The sequence below is a fragment of the Cherax quadricarinatus genome, chromosome 7 (assembly GCF_038502225.1).
Source record: "Cherax quadricarinatus isolate ZL_2023a chromosome 7, ASM3850222v1, whole genome shotgun sequence".
Classification (NCBI taxonomy): domain Eukaryota; kingdom Metazoa; phylum Arthropoda; class Malacostraca; order Decapoda; family Parastacidae; genus Cherax; species Cherax quadricarinatus.
The window spans coordinates 3054297-3077846 of record NC_091298.1 but is presented as its reverse complement, the minus strand read 5'-3'; the positions used below and the strand labels follow the sequence as shown (position 1 = coordinate 3077846).

At 37.1% G+C, this 23550-nt stretch overlaps 2 protein-coding genes across 5 annotated transcripts in view; one reads left to right on the top strand and one right to left on the bottom strand.

Annotated features, from left to right (window-relative positions):
• Positions 1 to 1125: 1125 nt before the first annotated feature.
• On the bottom strand, positions 1126 to 22436 carry LOC128686793 (ankyrin repeat family A protein 2). 4 transcript variants are annotated; one of them, XM_053773863.2, is made up of 7 exons: positions 22357 to 22436; positions 21702 to 21838; positions 18427 to 18553; positions 14924 to 15042; positions 11924 to 12028; positions 11643 to 11790; positions 1126 to 4691 (listed from the first exon to the last, which is right to left on the bottom strand). In XM_053773863.2, exons 2-7 carry the CDS (start codon positions 21825 to 21827, stop codon positions 4642 to 4644), a joined length of 675 nt encoding a protein of 224 aa, XP_053629838.1. In that variant the 5' UTR covers positions 21828 to 21838; positions 22357 to 22436; the 3' UTR covers positions 1126 to 4641. The 4 variants fall into 4 exon arrangements, with proteins under 4 accessions (XP_053629838.1, XP_053629841.1, XP_053629839.1 ...); XM_053773866.2 differs by having other exon boundaries at positions 22316 to 22401; XM_053773864.2 differs by having other exon boundaries at positions 22213 to 22395.
• LOC128687012 (mucosa-associated lymphoid tissue lymphoma translocation protein 1) overlaps positions 7155 to 23550 on the top strand; it is a 574887-nt gene continuing 558491 nt past the window's right edge. The window contains exon 1 of the mRNA XM_070082200.1: positions 7155 to 7314. The gene's annotated coding sequence lies outside the window, so the exon portion shown is untranslated. The remainder of the gene's footprint in view (positions 7315 to 23550) is intronic.

Genomic DNA, 23550 nt, shown 5'->3' with positions numbered 1-23550 from the left:
TTCATGACTGGTAATACTGTTATCACGAATATCTCACAGGAAATACATCTTCATAGAGTCCTTTAGAATTCATCAACATCTTATCTTAGAATTCACTATGTATCAATCCTTTGTTTATTGAATGTGTGGTAGGTCCATTATCTCTCATCATCATCTTCATTATTAACCCATTCAGCATTTGTTTGTTTTTCACTGTCAAACTCACAAGTACTAAACACTATATGTTGCTCATTGATTGCTGACTTTATTTCTTGTGCCTTCCTGTTGTGAATATTATTACAATCATGGGGGTAGCACTAAATCTATAGGAGTCATAGAGAGCCTGGGAGAATGGAAGGCACTCAGGTTCAATCTAAGGACAGGAAAAGTAGTTATAATCCATGTAAAACTGCATGGGGCCTGGTCATGGACTGGGCCACAGGGGTGTTGATTCCTGGAACACCCTCCAGGTATACTACTCCAGGCAGTATGAGGTATATGTTTAGAGCTAAACTAGGCACTTGTACACATATTTCAGCTAGGAAATAAAGTTTCACAAGTCATCTTTCAGTAAATAATGATGAAAGGCAAACCAGAATGAATGCCAGGAATCATACACCTTTACTTTACACTCCTGGTTCTACTTGCAACCTACAGTACCTCCACCATCAGAGGCCTTCCAAGATGGCCACTTACTGTCTAATCATAGGGTTAGACATCTGGGGATTCATGTCATGACGAACCATCACAACACTACTTATGGAAGGATCACTTAAACAGGACTGGATAGCGATTCTTTTCCCTTCATCTAATAACTTTATTTTATATAAAGGGTGAATTATCCCCACTAATTAGACCAAATGTAAGAAATGGGTGGGGAGTATTCAGACGCTATCCAAAGAAGGGAAGGATAGGTCCAGTTCCTTGAATAAAAAGCCTTGACAAAGAGCCCCCTTGAGGGGAAATATGTAAATCGTTCATTGCTACTGGCAGTTTATATCTTATTTTATCTTGATCCAGCTCCTTTATGTATCAACAGCTTACTATTGTAACACTGACCCCCCACTCACTGCCAGCAGCTTACTACTGTAATCATGACCCCACTTATTGATCCATATGTTAAGGAAACTAAAATAATTTAGTATGTACGTATTTCTAAATGTACTATTATTATTCAAAACACTGGTACCCATAGTACATAATATTCCTGAAACATAAGGATACATATTTCAGTTTGTGTATTGACCAGTTTAACTATTTCTGCATTTTATTATAAATATAAATCTCAATATTCATTAAAGAATCTGTTAAAGGAAAATTCAGTCAAAGTAAAGAAACTAAAAATTAAGTCAAAAGATGACAATGGATACTGTTATTCTGTAATATACTCAGTTTATGGGCAAACTATAATATGCTGTCACGTGTACAGTCATAGATTTCCAGTGTTATAAAAGCACTATTCTGCCAAGGTAATTGAAGGACTTCATTAAATTTACTCTCTTTAACAGGAAAAATTAAATAAATTTTGTTGTAATGCATTTTAACTTACTGCAAAATCAATTCTTAATTATGCTTCTGAAGAAAAGTTTATTCACAGAGGTTACATTTTTCAAGAAATCTAAGATTTTATAGCATTGCTTATTATCAGTGTAAGCCTTGTGATTAGTGCGCTTAAAATGCATTGCATAATTAGCGAGTTTCTTCTGTAACTGCAGTCGTACAAACTACGTACATATATCAACTGTAACTCCCATATGGTTCACAAAAAATAGAAAACTGCAGTTTTTAATGCTATAAAATCTTAATAATATGACATGTATTATTTTTAAACAACAACATTTAAATTTACCCCAAATTCCCACAACTGTAATATGCAATTCAATATGGCACTCAAACATTCCTAGTGCCACCAAAAATCCTTACACATGTAATGCATCATTCAAAATGGCACTCAAATATTTCCTTAGTGCCTACTAAACAAATTAAATGACTCGTAGGCATATGAGTTGGGGTGAAGGGGGAGATGGAAGAACATCTTGGCAGCCGACCCAATTTAATATGCTATATCAGAAAGGACTTTAGCATATGTTAGTTACTCATATTGTAACTTTTGTGCTATTTTATGCTCCATACTGCTTATACAGAAATCAGAGCAGTCTTAAGAAATCAGGGAGAATTTCTTCCACCTCTCCAGTGAAGTCTTAAACACTATGATCCCACCTGTAATGTTATATTCAATATAGCATTCAAACATTTCTTTAATGCCAAAACAAAATATAAATGTAATAGTTGCATCTTTTATAAATCTATGCAAACTATTATCTTTTGCAAGTGCTATGTGTATATATATACATACATATCTTCTTTCAACTGGCCATATCCCACCTAAGCAGGGTAACCCAAAAGGAAAAACAAAAGTTTCTCCTTTTAAATTTAGCAATATATACAGGAGAAAGGGTTACTAGCCCCTTGCTTCCGGCATTTTAGCCGCCTCTTACAACACACATGGCTTAGACTAAGAATTCTGTTCCAATACTATGTGGAGATAAGAGGAAATAAACAAGAACTAGTAAGAAAATAGAGGAAAACCCAGAGGGGTGTGTACATATGCATGTGTAGTGTGACCTAAGTGTAAGTAGAAGAAGCAAGACGTACCTGAAATCTTGCATGTTAATGAGACAGAAAAAAGACACCAGCAATCCTACCATCATGTAAAACAATTACAGGCTTTCACTTTACACTCATTTGGCAGGACGGTAGTACCTCCCTGGGTGGTTGCTGTCTACCAACCTACTACCTAGGTGTATACATATCTTCTTTCAAGAAATTGGCCATATCCCACAGAAGCAGAGTGGCCCAAAAAGAAAAACAAAAATTTCTCTTTTCAACTTTAGTAATGTATACAGGATAAGGAGTTACTAATCCCTTGCTCCCGGCATTTTAGTTGCCTCTTACGACACGCATGGCTTATGGAGGAAGAATTCTGTTACACTTCCCCATGGAGATAAAAGGAAATAAACAAGAACAAGAACTAGTAAGAAAATAAAAGAAAATCCAGAGAGGTGTGTATATATACGCTTGTACATGCATGTGTAGTGTGACCTACTGAGTGTAAGTAGAAGTAACAAGACGTACCTGAAATCTTGCATGTTTGAGAGACAGAAAAATAGACACCAGCAATCTTACCATCATGTAAAGCAATTAGAGGCTTTCGTTTTACACTCACTTGGCAAGACGGTAGTACCTCCCTGGGCAGTGGCTGTCTACCAACCTACTACCTAGGATATACATATACATACTGTATCTTAAATAAATACAGAAGAAATGCATTAACCCGTAAACGGTCCAAACGTATATATACGTTTTTTCAACATTTGAAAGTATGTAAAAAAAGTAGATCTTCTTTTTGTTTTTTACATTTGAAAATGTGTAAAAAAACTTTGATCTACTTTTTTTTGTTATATTTGAAAATATGTAAAAAAAAAACGTAATCTACGTACTTTTGTAGCACTACACATGTGAACGTAGATCTGCTTGGACCGTTTGTGGGTTAACATACCAGACACCCCCCACATTTATTACCTAAGTGATTCCAGGAGAACCATCAAACCAGTTAGTCAAACTATTATCTCCTATAGACACAATGTAATAACTGAGGATTTCACTTCTGGGAACTAATTTCATACCATAAAATTTGGGTAGCTTAGGGGCTATCTAGTCAGAAAATAAGAGTCGCAGTTGTGGGCAGGGAAAGGGGAGCACAAGCTGGCAGTTATAAGTTGGAGAAAGGTCTGTACTATCTAGTCTGAAAATGGGTTGGATGTGTACATTTTGTCCCCAATGACAAACATGTCTAGTACAGTACATCAAATGTTAGTAGGTAGCTAAAAGAAGAAATAAAAGTTTATGATTAATATTATATTTTAAGAAATAAAAGATATAAGCTAGGTTACACATGATACAGTTTTCTTAAAATCTAATATATTTAACACAGTAAAGTATTATTCAACGAGAGGCAAAAAATACTTAAAAAAAAGGAAGCAGCATACAGTCACTGCATCTAGCCTTCTTTAATAAGAATTATCCATATTGCACACAAAATACATACAGTGGTACCCTGAGTTTCATACATAATTCGTTCCAGAAGGCTGTTCGGGTGCCGTTACTGAACGAATTTGTTCCCATAAGGAATAATGTAAATTAGATTAGTCCGTTTCAGACCCCCAAAAATACACTTATAAAAGCACTTACAATAATACACTTGCATAATTGTTCGAGTTTGGAGCTGTATGAAACTTGGGGTACCACTGTACTCACCTGTATATACATACATGTACATTTAGCAACTATACTGAAAATTAACATAATCAGCAGTTTATTTTTATACAAAATATAAAAGACAGCAATTTTGTATGAATGATGGTGAAAGTGTTGAATGGTGATGAAAGTTTTTTCTTTCCTTTTAGGTCACCCTGCTTTGGTGGGGACAGCCGACGCATTAAAAAAAAAAAAATCTTATATTCTAACCTTTCTCATGATATTCCAAATAATATTAAGATGTTGCAACTTCACTTCCTAATGTTGTTAGCGACAAGTGTATTTATGCTCCATCTTAAGTTTTAAGGATTATCAACAAAAACTTCCTCCAGACAAACAATGATCTCATGAAGGCTCGAGCAGCTTCAATATGTGACGCTCCATGATGAGTTGAACTGTTAGAGAAAGAAGTATTAAGAAAAAGTGAAAATACTGATTAATTCATTATGGTTAATCCTTGAATTAACAGACACCAATTTTATGAATTCTGAATTTAAGCAACAAGATCAGACAACATCCAGAAACAACGGACACACTCAATTAAATTAAAAATTGTTTGTTATTGTTACAGTTTGTCATGTAAATTTATTTTGATTTTAATGGACAAAGTCCTTTAAATCCAGAACTGTCTATTATTGTTATGATCATGGAAAAACAATCTCGTCATTTGGATTTAAAAGACAGCCAGCTTTAAGGTTGGAGGTCAAAATTTCGGCCAACTTTTTTATTTTTCAACCAATTTTTTTTATTTTTGGTGTACGTTTAGAGGCTCATATGTAGAACAATGTGACAAAGTTTCAGTATGATTGGCCAACAAACAACAGAGAAAAAAAATATTTAATGACTTTTCATATATGGCAGCAAGAATGACAAAATGGCACTACGAGTGGCACTTCCGACAATCCCAACCGTTAGAATACGTCTGACACGAATTTTGGATGCACATGTTTCATCTAATATATCTTATTATCATGGAAAAAAAAATACATTTGATAGACTTTTTGGCATTCACCAAAATATCTGCCTTTTACCTCCCACAAAACCAAAAATATTTGATATACTGTATTCCAAAAAAAGAAGCACCAAATAGTCAAACACAATTTGTTTTATATTGTCTGTGAAAATCATTTCAAAACAATCATTAATAATGGTGTAGGTCAGCGAAATAAGTGAAAAAGTTACTTCCGAGATATAGGCCTGGAACGCCGGCCGGCCCGCCGTCTCAAATTTTTTTTTTTTTCGCAAAAAATTGCATTTGTTTCAGTGGTTTTCTAAGTAAACTAATGTTCTAGTGCAGTTATCCTCTTCAAAATACCGTTTTCTATCACTCACAGATCAAACAATACAACAAGGAGACGAGGAGTAACTCATTTATATCGAAATATTGCTGGTGGACTCTCAATTCAATTCAATTCAATTCAAAGTTTATTCTCTATAAGAACATAAGAACATAAGAAAGGAGGAACACTGCAGCAGGCCTGTTGGCCCATACTAGGCAGATCCTTTACAATTCATCCCACTAACAAAACATTTGACCAACCCAATTTTCAATGCTACCCAAGAAATAAGCTCTGATGCGCAAGTCCCACTCAAATCCAACTCCTCCCACTCATGTACTTATCCAACCTAAATTTGAAACTACCCAAAGTCCTAGCCTCAATAACCCAACTAGGATTACAATGCTGAGTTTACAGAATTTGGTTATTGTGTGGTTTACATGTAGTAAAATAATGATTACAGAGTGTACCACTAGAACACCTAGCATGGCTAGGCATTTCGGGCAGACTTAGTTTAATTCTTAATTTTAAAATATTACAAATTATGAGGTAAGTTGGTATCATGGCTAAGTGACTAAATACTAGTTTGTGAGTTTAGCAATGTGAATGCTTTTGTTTTGGCACAGTACATAGTTTCAGTATTGGAGTATCACAGGATTCATTATTTTAAGATTGAGATTAATATTTCTGTTTATGGTCAAATGGGTGAGTGAGTGTAAGTGTGAACCACCAGGTGGTATTCGTGTAGTTAGTTGACAGGGAGTATCAAGGATATAAGATGTTTTCTAATGGTAGTTTTGAAGGTGATGAATGTGTCTGCAGTTGTAGAGTTCTCAGGTAGGGTGTTCCAGATTTTAGGGCCTTTGACATACATTGAATTTTTGTAAAGGTTTAGTCGGACACGGGGAATGTCGTAGAGATGTTTGTGTCTGGTGTTATGCCTGTGGGTTCTGTCACAACTATCAAGAAAGCATTTTAGGTCAAGGTTGATATTGGAGTTTAAGGTCCTGTAGATGTAGATTGCACAGTAGTAAGTGTGGATGTACTGAACAGGGAGTAAGTTTAGATCTATGAAGAGTGGGGGGGGGTGTTGCCAGGGATGGGATTTAGTGATTATTCTTACTGCGGCTTTTTGTTGGGTTATTATTGGCTTTAGGTGTGTTGCTGCAGTTGATCCCCAAGCACAAATAGCATAGGTGAGGTATGGATAAATAAGTGAGTGGTAAAGTGTGAGAAAGGCATTTTGCGGCACGTAGTATCGTATCTTGGAGAGGATCCCAACCGTTTTGGATACTTTTTTGGTTATGTGTTGGATATGGGTGCTGAAATTCAGGTTGTTGTCAAGGTATAGGCCTAGGAATTTGCCCTCATTATGTCTGGTAATTAGAGTGTTGTCGATCTTAATGTTAATTTGTGCATCTCCTGCTCTGCTACCAAATATAATATAGTAGGTTTTGTCAGTGTTAAGCATAAGTTTATTGGCTGTCATCCAAGTCGATATTTTGATCAGCTCCTCGTTAACAATGGTGTTGAGGGTGGCAAGATTAGGGTGAGAGATGACATAAGTCGTGTCATCAGCAAAGAGAATGGGTTTCAGGTGTTCTGATACGTTTGGAAGATCATTGATGTATATGAGGAAGAGCAGGGGACCAAGGACACTTCCCTGCGGAACTCCAGTATCAAGTGGCCATGTTGTTGATGCTGTGTCTTTAATGGTGACATACTGGTACCTATTAGTAAGGTAAGATTTGAAATAAGCAAGCGCATGGCCTCTTATACCGTAATGGTCAAGTTTGTGGTGTAGGATGCCGTGGTCTACTGTGTCAAAAGCTTTTCTTAGGTCAATAAAAATTTCTAGTGGATATTCCTTATTTTCCAATGCTGTGTAAAGCAGATCTAGCATTTTTATGATTGCATCATTAGTGCTTTTATTTTTCCTGAATCCAAATTGGCAGGGGTTGAGTATGTTTTGTGCCGTTATAAATGAATATAGTCTCCTGTGCATGAGTTTCTCAAAGATTTTGGATAGCAATGGTAAGTTTGATATTGGCCTATAGTTGTTTAGGTCTGTAGGGTCACCACCTTTATGTATTGGTGTAACCCTTGCTATCTTGAGTAGTTTCGGGAAGGTGCTAGTTTCTAGTGACTTAAAAAGTAATGAAATAGCATGCGAAAGGACATGGGCCACTCGCTTGTACAGTAATGGTGGGACATGAGACAGATTCCCTGAGTTATTTTAAAGTGACTTTATAATCTCGGTGACCTCCGTGGGCTCAGTTGGTGCAAGATAGAAGGAATTTGGGAAATTCCCATCTAGGTAGTCCCCGGCATGGGCATTGGTATGTGGGATTTTATTGGCGAGATTAGATCCTATGGTTGAGAAGAAGTCGTTTATCTTGTTAGCTGTGTCAGTGGGATGTAGTGGTGTTTCATTAGGTTTAGTTAGGACAATATTCTTGGTTTTTTAAGTTTCTAGGTCCCTAGAATCTGAGAGAGTGTTTTCCAGGTCTTTATTATATCTCCTCTAGTGTCTGTGAATCTACTGGAGTAGTATAGTTGTTTGGCTTTCTTTATTACTTTGGTGAGAACTGATGAATAGTGTTTAAGAATATCTTTGTGTATTAAGCCCTGTCTATATTGCTTTTCATATTGGTGTTTCTTGTCAATGGATTTCAGAATGGTGCTGGTTAGCCATGGGCAACCAAGCCGTTTGTTTGTGATCTGTTTCGTTTTTATAGGACAATGTTTGTTGTATAGTCTAAGTAATTTGTTAAGAAAAATGTCTGTCCAGTCATCAATACCATTGGCTTTGGAGAATTCTGTAGGCCAGTCAACAGTCTCTAGGTCAGCTGTGAACTTCCTTATCGAGGCCTCGTCATGGAGTCTAAATGAGACTTTGTTGTATTCAAGTGGTGGTTTACTAATGTTTGTCAGGAGGAAGGTAGGGTAGTGGTCTGTAGTGCTATCTGTGATTATCCCTGATTTAAGGGGGGCTAGTATATTGGTCCATATGTGGTCTATTATGGTTGCACTTATCTCAGTGAGCCTGGTTGGTTTAGTTATTGTTGGTATGAGAAGTGTGTTGTTCATATTGTTGATGAAATCAGTTACAGGCTGATCATCTAGTATGCCAAGGTTGATGTTGAAGTCTCCAGCTAAGAGAAGGTGGTGCTTATTCATTTGTCTGTTTGTTATTAGTGACTTTAATTTCTCACTGAAATTTGGGATGTTTGTGTGAGGTATCCGGTAAATGGCACCAATTGTTATATGTGTCTTAAGGTTTTTTACAGTAAAATTAGCAAAAATGTATTCCCCATATTCATCACTAAAGCAAGTGGTGCTAATACAAGATAATTGGTTAGAGTAATAGATTGCAATACCACCCCCAACTTGGTTTGGTCTGCAGTTGTGAACTGCTGTGTATCCTGGTAGAGGGTAGATATCTATTGTGTCCTGCTTAAGCCAGGTCTCAGTAAGAATAATGCAGGAGAAGGGTGTCTTTAGTGATTCAAGAAGTGCCAGGAGGTCATCATAGTGTTTGCTTAAGGACCTGATGTTGTAGTTAAGTACTGATAGACTTTTAGCATTGTTTAGGATAATGTTGGCTTGTGATGCTGTGTAATAAAGGCAGTTACTTTCCAATAGGTTTTGATTGGGTGTCAGATTATGGAGGTTTAGATCAGGGTCAACGTGATCAATCATCATCTAGGTTTAAATTATGGTTATTTATATCCTGAGTTGTGTGTTGAGTTCTAGTACTGATATCTGTAGCGGTGGGAAGTTTGGACAAGTATATAGCCATATTATATATAATAAAATAGGCCATATTATGGCCTATTTTATTATATATAATATAATAAAATACATGGGTTGAGAACAGACGCGCTACCTACATCAACGTTACCATACCTGATATAAATGACTATAATTTCTTGTAGAAACGTCTTAGAACATTGATTCTTGTACCATTGTGTTGCTAAAGAGTTAAGCTATTTTTCTATATGAATAACTCAATTTCCATAATTTTCTATTTTTTTCTTGAGACAATCTCGTCATTTGGATTTAAAAGACAGCCAGTTTTAAAGGACACTCCCTCCCCTCTTATTAGTTTATTAAATCATGGTTTAACTTTAGTTACAAGTACTTCTGAATCAATTGATAATCAAAGCCTAAGTAACAAGACACCAAGACTACCACAACCCACCTGGTTACAAGATTTTCATTGTGAATAACTCAAAATAGGGAAAAACTGATAATAAAAGATTTTGGTTAAATAGGAAGTTGTATAAAGCTTTACTGTACATTACTTCGTCATAAAGTTGACTTCTAAAACCTCCACAACACTCAGTAAATACCATCAGTATACTTGGAGAGGGTTTCAGGGATCAACATCCCCGCGGCCCAGTCTGAGACCAGGCCTTGTGGTGGATCAGAAATAGTGACTCTGGTAAAATATTAAGTTATAATGGTGGGATAACACTGCCAAGGGGAAGGTAATCTCAGAATCACTAACACATATAAATAAAGAGAAAAAACTGTAAGGTGGGAGAGTTTGAAGAAGAAATGTTTGTCTTAATTACTGAACAAGTATAGCTTGTGAAATATCTGTTGCTTTTACATATTTACTAAACATAAAAAAAGTCAGCAAACTGGAGGTAGTGTATTGGTGTGAAAATATGACGGAATTTTGGCTAGTGATGATCAGGAGTAGTCAAGTGGCCCATCGTAGCTGCCTACAGTCTGCTTAGAAAGTTTTGACTCCAGCCTCAGGCCAAACTTTTGATCATTGCAGCACAAGGCAACAGATGATTGAAGCACAAACTTTTTAGAAATCTTCTTAAACACCTGTACACCAATTGTAAGTGTGGCCTTGCAGCTTCAAGAGTGCACTCATTTGCCTTTGGGTCAAACTCTGCGCTATGTTCAATGAAGCTTGAGTGATGGTATATGTGATGGATAATAATGTTAGAAGAGGAGAGTGTTTTGTTCTTTGTGTCATGGCTGCTCCAGAGATGCAGCAGCAGCCACGAGGCAGAGAACAAAACACCGTATTCTTCTAACATTATTATTATCCATCTAATACACGCATCATCTAAGCTTCATAAAACATAGTGCACTCTATGATCCAAAGGAGGATGAGTCCACTTTTGAAGCTGTATGGCCCACTTACACTTAGTGTATGAGTGTTTCCAAAAATTTCTAAAAAGTCTGTATTTCACCCTTCTATTACTGTATGTTGCAATGATCAGAAGTTTGCTCTGCAGCTGGTGTAATAGCTTTCTGTGCAGATTTGAAAAGGAGCAATTCAGTTGCATCTATACTGAACATATGGTGATTTGTGGTCATTTTCTTCAATTATTTCTTGTGAAACAGAATACTCATGTCATGGCTTAAAGAACAGTCATGAGGTGGGAGCACTAAACCTGTAAAGGTCCTACTGAGTTTGGGGGAATGGGAGGTAACCAGGTTTGATTCAAGGAAGGGGAAATCAGGTCCATTTCCTTAGATTAAGAGCCCTTTACCAGCATCAAGAAACCTCCCTTGAGGAGTTTGGCTTAGAAAAGATTTGTATTGTACTGTATGTGTGGTGACCAAACACATGTAACAACCATCAAACAAACTCACTACTGTGTGCTAGCACATAACTAGGACATGTGAGCTAAAGTATTTTATAATTAAAAAAACAATAACTCAGTTTTGGCCACAATAAATACTCGTTGCAGTGTATAGGTGGTATCTCCAATTACTTCCAGCACAACAGAATGCTATTTAGCTTGGCTTGAGATAATTGTGTGTATGGAGACTAAATTAGCTTCAACACGCCAGACACTGTTAGCTCAGGAAATGTGCCAGTGTCTCAATTATTAAGGAAAAACCTTGAACTTAGCCATCTGATTTTATAGGTAAAAGAAGTGTTATGACTAAGATTTCATAATAAATAAACCCCATAAGATACACTCTGTACCTCTTCTAGGGATACCTAATAATAATGATTTCAAGGATATGAATAAGAAAAATAAAAAGGATGTTAATTCACAACAACATTACATAAAACTATAAATGCCATGCCTTGTTTACTCCCTCTTGCAACAGCAATGCTGAATGCAGAAGTACCAGCAACATTAGTGGTAGTGATGTCTACTCCATGATCTAGTAGCTCGTTTGCACAATGTGAATGATCGTTATGTGCAGCATACATTAAAGCAGAATTTCCCATCTGAAAAGTTGATAAATTCCCATGAGTTACATGTTGTCATGGAATTTAATGGCATGCAAAAGGTTAATGAGAATTCTATAATGCACACATTTCAAGACAGTTTTATTAACTTGTAGAACATTATTATACATACATGGTCAACATGGTTCGGATCAGCACCAAAACTGATCAAAAGTTTAATAATTTCATGATGACCATTACTAGCAGCAAGCAGAAGAGCAGTCTCTCCATCTTCTCCCTGAAATGATTAAAGTTTGTATATGTAGGCATTACTTTAGGTTTAAACATTTTTTTTTTTTTTTTAATGCATTGGTTGTTTCCTACTGTGGCAGGGTGACTTGAAAAAAAAAGGAAACACTTCCATCATTAATCACTCCATCAGTGTCTTGCCACAGGTGTGTTGAGTTGACACTACAGTTTAAAATTGCAAGCATATCTCCACCCCTCCTTCAGAGTGCAAGCACTGTACCTATCACCATCGTTTGCCTGTCCATATTCCATGGAACAGTGTACAAGTGTATGTGCAAGTGGAAAGTCTACAAGAATTAAACTCAATTAATAATGCTAAAACTTTACCCAAAAATTTACTTTATACTGCTAAAATACGTAAATATATTGTACTGTATTCTCTTTTTACCATAACACATCTTAATGTATTATAGTTATTTTCATTATACTTAGACTGCATACAGTATTAACTAAAATTACAGAAATACCATATTTCATAATAATTAATATTATGCATGCACAGGAGGACCCTGAGTATTCGACATCCTCTTTTCGGCATTCCATGTTTTTATTGGCTTTCAACTGAGCCACTGTTCATTATGTTCGGTGCTTTTACTGCTTTTCTGTCATTTTCACACATCAGTTGCATAAAGGAAGGGAGACAGGCACCATATTTTAAAGTTAAGTGTTATATGTACTGTGTATTTATTTTACTCTTTTATCTTTTTTTTATGTCTAGCTGTATTGAGCATTAAATATATAATAGTGAAAACATGTTACCAGGCATTTTAAATACATTCAATAATGAATAAACGCTCTTTTCCACCCACCGGCAATTTTCGCTTACCGCACATAGTCGTGAACCTAAGAGCCATACAAATGAGGCCCTCCTGTATATTTTCTACATAAAAATATTACATCAAATTCTGTAAAACACAATAAGCGAGAAAAAAAAGTTTTCAGGAAGCTGGTATTCTCAATAATGGCTCCCTCCCTCCTAAAGAAAGGAAAAAATAATTTTCCAACAAACCAACATCTAAACCAATTTATCTGGCACACCCCATCTTTCACATCTATCATGGCACAGTATTAAATATTTTTCATCGCTTAATTTTATATTATTTTAACACAGAAATACATACTAGTAAACCCTTGATTAAAGCAGAAGTGGACTGCATGATTTTGTAATAGTACGACTAAAAAACTGCAACCAAACAAGTCATAGCCCACTTATGTGCACCTGTGCCTTACTTACTTATTACAATCAATCAAAACTAAGAGCTAAACCCACAAGGGTAGGTCATACAACTCTGCATAATATTCATATCATATATTGGACTCGAACATGACATCACCAGTGTCTTCTGCCCCCTTGCTACAACATTCAAAATCTATGCTTCACGCTCATATCTCCTCAAGGGAGGTTCCTTGACATTGGTGAGGGACTCTTGGTAAAGGAAATTGGATCTGTGCTCCAGTTTCCTGAACTGAGTCTGAATACCTTTCATTCCCCCTCCCCCCCCACAGGCACTGTATAATCCCTATGGGTTTAGCACTCCTCCATGAACGTAATAATAATAATAATTCACACTCATTTAGCAACGTTGGTACGTACCACTATACTCTAGTGCATTTCCTTTCTTGCCTCTATGTACCACCCACCTTGAGATCTATGGTTTATTTCATCTTTCATAAAACTATCTGCCCAACAGTCCACTCCCAAATACAGTGGTACCCCATGTTTCGGCCATAATTCATTCCAGGAGGTTGTTCGAGTGCCGTTACTGAACGAATTTGTTCCCACAAGGAATAATATAAATTAGATTACTCTGTTTCATACCCCTAAAAATACACAAATCGAATATCATATTTTTCACTGCCTAGATTTTTTGTTACATTAACATTATTATTTTTATTATATTCATGGAGGGGTAGGGGGTCAGCCTTGGAAAAGTTAGAGGGAGGGGGTAAAGGAGGTTTTGTGTGTGCGGGGTTTGCGCTTCCATCAAGCGTGCATGAGCGTGTTAAATAGGAACAAACGAAGACAAATGGTGTTGTTGGAGTGTAAGCATGGTAACATTTACGAAGGGATTCAGGGAAATCAGCAGACCGTACTTGAGTCCTGGAGATTCAAAGTTTATTCTCTATAAGGATAACAATGCTGAGTTTACAGAAATTTGGTTACTGTTTGGTTTACATGTAGTAAAATTGTGATTACAGAGTGTACCACTAGAACGCTTAGCATGGCTAGGCATTTCGGGCATACTTAGTTTTATTCTTAATTGTAAAATATTACAAATTATGAGGTAAGTTGGTATTATGGCTAAGTGACTAAATACTAGTTTGTGAGTTTAGCAATGTGAATGCTTTTGTTTTGGCACAGTACATAGTTTCAGTATTGGAGTATCACAGGATTCATTATTTTAAGACTGAGATTAATATTTCTGTTTATGGTCAAATGAGTGAGTGAGTGTAAGTGTGAACCACCAGGTGGTATTCGTGTAGTTAGTTGACGGGGTGCATCAGGGAGATAAGATGTTTTCTAATGGTAGTTTTGAAGGTGATGAATGTGTCTGCAGTTCTAGATGGGAAGTACAGTGCCAGCACTCTGAAAGAAGGGTGTTAATGTTGCAGTTTTATAACTGTAGTGTAAGCATGCCTCTGGCAAGACAGTGATGGAGTGAATGATGATTAAAGTTTTTCTTTTTCAGGCCACCCTGCCTTGGGAAATGGCCGATGTGTTAATAAAATCAAAATCATGGGGAAATATTAAACTCGTAGGAGACATACAGCAACTGATAAATAAAAGGTTATCAGGTTTGATCGAAGGAGGTAGAAGGTAGCTCCATATACTAGCTACAAAATATCATCATCCTAGAATGCTTTACAGGCTGTACAAACCTACCTCTAAATTAACTTTGGCTCTGTTCTGAATGAGCAGCTTTACAGTAGGTAGTTGTCCATAATATGCTGCCCACATAATTGGTGAAAATCCATTACTGTCCAATTCATCAACATCAATATCTGAAAAATATATTTATCAGACAAGTAATTGCTGAAGACAAGGATGTGTGATGTCACCGTGGTTGTTTAATATATTTATAGATGGGGTTGTAAGAGAAGTAAATGCGAGGGTCTTGGCAAGAGGCGTGGAGTTAAAAGATAAAGAATCACACACAAAGTGGGAGTTGTCACAGCTGCTCTTTGCTGATGACACTGTGCTCTTGGGAGATTCTGAAGAGAAGTTGCAGAGATTGGTGGATGAATTTGGTAGGGTGTGCAAAAGAAGAAAATTAAAGGTGAATACAGGAAAGAGTAAGGTTATGAGGATAACAAAAAGATTAGGTGATGAAAGATTGAATATCAGATTGGAGGGAGAGAGTATGGAGGAGGTGAACGTATTCAGATATTTGGGAGTGGACGTGTCAGCGGATGGGTCTATGAAAGATGAGGTGAATCATAGAATTGATGAGGGAAAAAGAGTGAGTGGTGCACTTAGGAGTCTGTGGAGACAAAGAACTTTGTCCTTGGAGGCAAAGAGGGGAATGTATGAGAGTATAGTTTTACCAACGCTCTTATATGGGTGTGAAGCGTGGGTGATGAATGTTGCAGCGAGGAGAAGGCTGGAGGCAGTGGAGATGTCATGTCTGAGGGCAATGTGTGGTGTGAATATAATGCAGAGAATTCGTAGTTTGGAAGTTAGGAGGAGGTGCGGGATTACCAAAACTGTTGTCCAGAGGGCTGAGGAAGGGTTGTTGAGGTGGTTCGGACATGTAGAGAGAATGGAGCGAAACAGAATGACTTCAAGAGTGTATCAGTCTGTAGTGGAAGGAAGGCGGGGTAGGGGTCGGCCTAGGAAGGGTTGGAGGGAGGGGGTAAAGGAGGTTTTGTGTGCGAGGGGCTTGGACTTCCAGCAGGCATGCGTGAGCGTGTTTGATAGGAGTGAATGGAGACAAATGGTTTTTAATACTTGACGTGCTGTTGGAGTGTGAGCAAAGTAACATTTATGAAGGGATTCAGGGAAACCGGCAGGCCGGACTTGAGTCCTGGAGATGGGAAGTACAGTGCCTGCACTCTGAAGGAGGGGTGTTAATGTTGCAGTTTAAAAACTGTAGTGTAAAGCACCCTTCTGGCAAGACAGTGATGGAGTGAATGATGGTGAAAGTTTTTCTTTTTCGGGCCACCCTGCCTTGGTGGGAATCGGCCGGTGTGATAATAAAAAAAAAAATATTAATGAAGCTAAGAAGACATCAAAATATGAGTAACGTGTACAATGTACATAGATCATGACAGCCATCCCATGGGTGGGGTTAGAACCCGCAATCAGAGAGTCTCAAAACTCCAGACCGTCACGTTAGCCACTGGGCCAGTCAGCTGGTCCAGTGGAGTTTTGAGACTTTCTGATCACGGGTTCTAACCCCATCCATGGTATGGTTTGTTTGCAATCATGTCATTACAATTTCATGAGTCATTAAGACAGCATTTATAAATACCATAAATCTTCAACTGATATTATAGCTATACAGGTGTTAATAATGTGCTCACATGTGAGGAGGCAATTTACTACACTGTATGTTAACACAGTTGATAAGTGAGGAGGTGATCAACTAAGCTGACTGCCTTTCAACCCAGCTGATGCCTCTGAGACAGTATATAAATGACCCATCTAACAGGCCACACTCACACCCTGGTTTACTCTAGTTCTGGCAAGAGGCCTAGACACCTTTGACTCACACCACCAGCTTTCAGGAACTTCAACACTTGTCCCTACAAATGACAACCAAAGGACACCTGCTTCCAGCAAACGTGCACATAAACTGAGACACCCAGCAAAACACACACAGACCACCAATAAAGGGCATACATGAAGGCTCTAGGTCTAGTAATTCGTTTGAGCAGAGTGCTCCCCCACCTCTCATCCACTTCTCAACTACTTCACCATTAGCAGCAGAAAGTGAAGGCCTCATCACACACACAAGATTTATCATCTGTCTCATCTTCAACATGTACATAATACACAACAGTGCTACTCTTACAACCACAAGGAAAAAATACTTGGTGGATAATAAAAACCTTTGTGGTGAGAGATGCTAAGCTAATGATACTCTAAGGCACTCATACTAATTGGAGAATTTACAGAAAGTTTTCATCACCTGCTAATACTGCAATTCATAAGAAAGGGTTTTGGTAAATTCACTAAGCATAAATTAATAAAAGATCTATGTTGATTTTCATTCTGATCCAATAATGCCTCATCAAAGTCTATATGCCTTTTTTTAAATAGAGCATTAATGGCATTAAAATTGAAATCTGTGAGAAAACAGAAAAATGCTGCATAGGGTAAATTCTATGATCACAATTAAAAACAAATCTATGGTTGATTTTGACTAAGTCATGAGCACCATACCATTAGTTCAAGTAGCCATGGTTCTCTAAATTAATATTGCTCTGACTTTAATACAGTGATGGAATGCAAATTAATATTACATCCACTTACTTGAGCTGCCACCTGCCATATAAATGCTAAGGATCAATTCAACACTGACAAAACTAGAATTACATACAACCAATTTGTTCTTTAATGTCTTCCCTTCATAAATGATGGCTTTAAAGATAATAAACCTTTGTAAAGAATAAAAAACAGTCACAATACTATGGCTGGAACAATTAACAAGTAACCCGCACTTAAAGGACTGGTAATTTTGAAGTAACTTAGCAAGAAAAACTTTTCATTGTATGACGTTTCACCAAGTAAAGGGCTTTATCAAGTACAGCCTCTCGTCACTTTGTGTCAACCATCTGTAGATATCTTTTTAATGTCACCTTTTCACCATTTATAACATTTTTAATATATTTTTAAATTTTTATACAGTAGTGTACCGTATACATACTGTAATAAACGGAATAGAGGAAATCAGCTGTAATATACATTACTTAGGTTTGCATATTGGTCAGAGGGTGGGTGTAACTCCGAGTGGTCAGTAAATGAGTATGTCGCTAAGTGAGGAGAGGCTGTACACAGAAATAAGCAAAAATACTGCCTTATACCAATTTAATGGGATGCCAAAACATGATCCTTTGAGCCATCAATTCCCAAATACCCAGTCCATCAGTTTACCACTGTACTACAGTTAGGTGGAGGAGACAAAAGTCAGGTGATAGCAAGAGAGGGAAGGGTCTGTATCTGGGTATTACTGGGTTAAACATCCAATAATAAAGAAGATTTTTTGCTGTTAAAAGTGCCTTTGAAGTTACCACCTGTCAGTTTATGCTACTGTCTACCTAGCAGCCACATAAATTTACCAAAGAATAATCAACACTGAATATTACACTCAACAATAATTATAAGATATAAACTTTAATGATAAACTTCTAAAAATAATCAATTATCAGAATACAGTACTACACCTCTCAGATCATCTGCAGACAACTCTCCCATGGCTGCCCTATTGTGAAGAGTGAAGTCATCTGGTTCAATCTGAGCAGCCTGCGTCTGAATATTCCCACGTTGAAGGTTTGTCAGTACAGTCACAGGCTGTAAACAAGGAATAGGCTTAATGCTAATAAGCAAATGATTTAAATTCATCAAATCTATGATTGCTGATCACCACTCAAAAGATCTGGGACATACATACAACAGCCAAAATAAAATAAAAAATATTATGGTTATCTACAGAATACGTGCTACATTTTATACTGCTGATCACATGACTGGCCTCTAATATCTGCTGTGCTGCTATCCTGAGTGATGGAACCATCACCAAGTTGTAGTGGTCATCAAAGAATTGAATAACTTAAGTCTGAATAGGCTGATGATACAAAATTGATTCTTCAGCAACATGCTATTTAACCCTTAAACTGTCCAAACGTAGATCTACGTTTTTTCAATATTTGAAAGTATGTAAAAAAATGTAGATCCTCTTTCTGTTTTTTACATTTGGAAACGTGTAAAAAAACTTTGATCTACTTTTTTTTTTTGTAATATTTGAAAACATGTAAAAAAATGTAGATTTACTTTTGGAGCACTACGCATGTGAACATAGATCTGTTTGGACAGTTTAAGTGTTAAGGTGGAAACCTATTTTCTCAAAATTTGGAAAAAGATGCATCAAGTGGTACATACAACACACATATCAAGAAAATTCAGAAATATCTTATCACCACTCTCCTACATATGTAAAGAGAATGCTGATGGTAAAAATGAATGGGAAAACTTTCAGCCCTGATGCTAGTTTGTTATAAAATGTATATAAAAGGAAGATATTGGCAGTTTGGAGGGATATGTTGTGTATCTTTATACGTATTTGCTTCTAAACTGTTGTATTCTGAGCACCTTTGCAAAAACAGTGATTATGTGTGAGTGAGGTGAAAGTGTTGAATGATGATGAAAGTATTTTCTTTTTGGGGATTTTCTTTCTTTTTTGGGTCACCCTGCCTCGGTGGGAGGCGGCCGACTTGTTGAAAAAAAAAAAAAGGAAGAGACATGTCTGCACTGCGAGATCAACTCTCAGGGTCCAGACGCACTCCAGATTAACGATACTGTCATATCTGTGCGTCTCTGGCAAGACAGTGATAGTGTGAATGATGGTGAAAAGCGTTTCTGTTTTGGGTCACCCTGCCTCGGTGGGAGAGGGCAAGCATTTAAAAAACAAAATTCACTTTACATGATGGACGGAAATAAAAATTAAACACTGAAGTGAAACAGCATCATGAAAGAAAGTTTACCACTTTTACTATATAATTAAAAAGTTAACCTCTAAATGATCATCATGGTTCTGGTTATCAACTCACTTGAAACAACCAGACAATTATAAAATATACATGTGCTAAAGTAAGGTTTGGACATGCAGTCATGTTCCCTCATTTGTCAGGTTTCCCTATCCAATTTTGCTGTCTAACAATTGTTCTTATCAGAACACATTACAGGGAAAACATTTAAACAATACATCTGAGCAATTCTCAAATCAGTTTACACACCAAGACACAACTCTTTTAGTTTAAAAAAAAAAAGATAATTTATGGATGATGATTGTACTGTACTCGGCCTGCCTGTTGGAGATTTAAATTCTTGTTGTTAAAATTTCAATGATAGATATCTACCTTAAATTAATATATACACTATAATTGCTGTCATGAACTGAATTTTAGGTCAACGTTAAAGACTAAATTCAAAGAATGAATCAATGCACTGTTACATCCATTAATGTGCTCTAAATTTCCCTCATCAATTCTATGATTCACCTCATCTTTCAGAGACCCATCCGCTGACACATCCACTCCCAAATATCTGAATACGTTCACCTCCTCCATACTCTCTCCCTCCAATCTGATATTCAATCTTTCATCACCTAATCTTTTTGTTATCCTCATAACCTTACTCTTTCCTGTATTCACCTTTAATTTTCTTCTTTTGCACACCCTACCAAATTCATCCACCAATCTCTGCAGCTTCTCTTCAGAATCTCCCAAGAGCACAGTGTCATCAGCAAAGAGCAGCTGTGACAACTCCCACCCTGTGTGTGATTCTTTATCTTTTAACTCCACGCCTCTTGCCAAGACCCTCGCATTTACTTCTCTTACAACCCCATCTATAAATATATTAAACAACCACGGTGACATCACACATCCTTGTCTAAGGCCTACTTTTACTGGGAAAAAATTTCCCTCTTTTCTACATACTCTAACTTGAGCCTCACTATCCTCGTAAAAACTCTTCACTGCTTTCAGTAACCTACCTCCTACACCATACACTTGCAACATCTGCCACATTGCCCCCCTATCCACCCTGTCATACGCCTTTTCCAAATCCATAAATGCCACAAAGACCTCTTTAGCCTTATCTAAATACTGTTCACTTATATGTTTCACTGTAAACACCTGGTCCACACACCCCCTACCTTTCCTAAAGCCTCCTTGTTCATCTGCTATCCTATTCTCCGTCTTACTCTTAATTCTTTCAATTATAACTCTACCATACACTTTACCAGGTACACTCAACAGACTTATCCCCCTATAATTTTTGCACTCTCTTTTATCCCCTTTGCCTTTATACAAAGGAACTATGCATGCTCTCTGCCAATCCCTAGGTACCTTACCCTCTTCCATACATTTATTAAATAATTGCACCAACCACTCCAAAACTATATCCCCACCTGCTTTTAACATTTCTATCTTTATCCCATCAATCCCGGCTGCCTTACCCCCTTTCATTTTACATTGCTTCATTAACAAAAATCCTATCACAAGAAAAAAAAAAAAGCTTTAAGGTAATTATTACACATTATTCAAAACAAAATTTGAAAATGTTTATCTTAACCCATAAACATAATCCAACAAACTACTGTCATTTCGCCCTACATCATATCGGTCCAAGCAGTTTCTCCTACTTTAGCATTCAGGTCCCCTATCTACATTCAAAATTTGAAAATGTTTATCTTAACCCATAAATGGTCCAAGCAGATCTACATTCACATGCGTAGTGCTCCAAAAGTAGATCTACGTTTTTTTACATATTTTCAAATACAACAACAACAAAAAAAAGTAGATCAAAGTTTTTTACACGTTTTCAAATGTAAAAAAAAAAAATGATGATCTACTTTTTTTACATACTATCAAATGTTGAAAAAACGTATATATACGTTTGGACCGTTTACGGGTTGAAGTGTCATCAAGGTTGAGTGTACCCTGTAAGGTGAGAAGGCTGATCTACGAGTGTGCGACTCCCACGGGTCCATTTCATCGCCAATGTCCTCGTCAACGTCCTCTTCCTTTACTATCAGGTGACCGTCGTCTTCAGATGAAGAACCCATTTCTGACTGTGCTGCAATAAAATTAATTTACAGATTATTGCAAAGCCTCTCAACACAAACACAAAAAAACAGTATAACATTTTTATATTAAAAATAAGCACTAAACCTATATATAACATACAGCACTATGGTGTGGTGATGTGTACAGTATTAGTTTCTGCTAAAAATATATGACAATCTATTGATATAATGGAATTCATAGTTCCCCTGAGCTAATCCGCTTGGACTTCGTACTCATTTCTGTAACATTGCAAGTTCCTGATGATGTGTTAATTACAACACGAAAGGCCTAGAGCTATCATTCAACTCCCCTTGTTTGTGTTTTGCATACGTTATTATGTATAACTGTACCTGTGTATGTGTACCTCTGCCTAAATAAACTTACGTCGTAAAAATTAATTATACATGTCGTAAAATATAAAATAATGTCTGATTTCCATACAGACAATAAGCAGCGTCATAAAATATAAAAAACACAGTGTATATACGTAAAAGCGAGGAAATGCAACAACTTTTTTCCTCTCTAAACCTTGAAGACGTAGCAATTGATGTTATTGTTGGGTGTTAAGGGTTGGCAGGCAGTGAGGGCCGTGTGAACCCTATAGTCGGTGGTCTCGGCTGGAGTGAACCCGGCTTCGCTAGTCCATTCTTTAATAATAATAATAATAATAATTAAAAATAATAATAATCCTTATTTCTACAAGTACATGATACATCTAGTACAGACCTAGCTGACATCACTGACCTACTAGTATTGTATAGAAAGCCCTTTGTTCTCTATACATTCGTTGCCATGTATGATAATATACATAACTGTATTTGTGTATACCTGAATAAACTTACTGATGTTATGCAGAGCATTTCTGGCAAATTAGGTCAATATTGTCCCCAGGATGCGATCCACACCAGTCAACTAGCACCCAGATACATATTTTACTGCTAGGTGAACATGGACAGCAGGTGTCATAAAGGAAAGACGTCGTAAAGTTTTCACCCGTACCAGGGATCGAACCACGGACCTCAGTGTGTGAGCTGGGTGCGCTACCAATCGAGCTACGAGACACCAAGTAAGTTTATTTAGGCACAACTACACATAAGTGCAATTCCCATAGTGTAAACTACCTTGGATAACGCACAAACATGGAGTGTCCGGGGTTCGATCCCCAGATGGGTGAAAATATTAGGACGTGTTTCCTTAAGACATCCGCTGTCCATGTTCAACTAGCAGTGAAATAGGTACCTGAGTGTTAGTCGACTGGTGTGGGTCGCCGCATCCTGGGATAAAACCTAATTGCCCGAAATGCTCTGCATAACAAGAGGCTTTCTGTATAGTAGTATGTCACTGATGTCAGCTATGGTCTGTAAAAGTTGTATCATGTACTTGTAGAAATAAATATAAGCCTCAGTTCGTCCACCAGTCCAGGTTTATATTCTGGGTGTGCTAGGTGAGTGCCGCACGCCCACCGAAGAGGGTAAACTCACCATAAATATTAAGCTCACTCAGTAATGTAATCATGGCTCATAATGGCAAACTAATTTTTCCGTCCCCTGTTATGAAACACTGTGGCAGTTGTAATAGGTTGCGTAATAGGTTCAGCACGGTGGCACAGAGCACATCTTGTGACAATAACCACTACGCCACTGGCAACTTATTATATTGTTATATTCATGAAGAAGTACTCTGGTAGTAAGAAGCGACATAACACCTGGGAAATGAAAGACA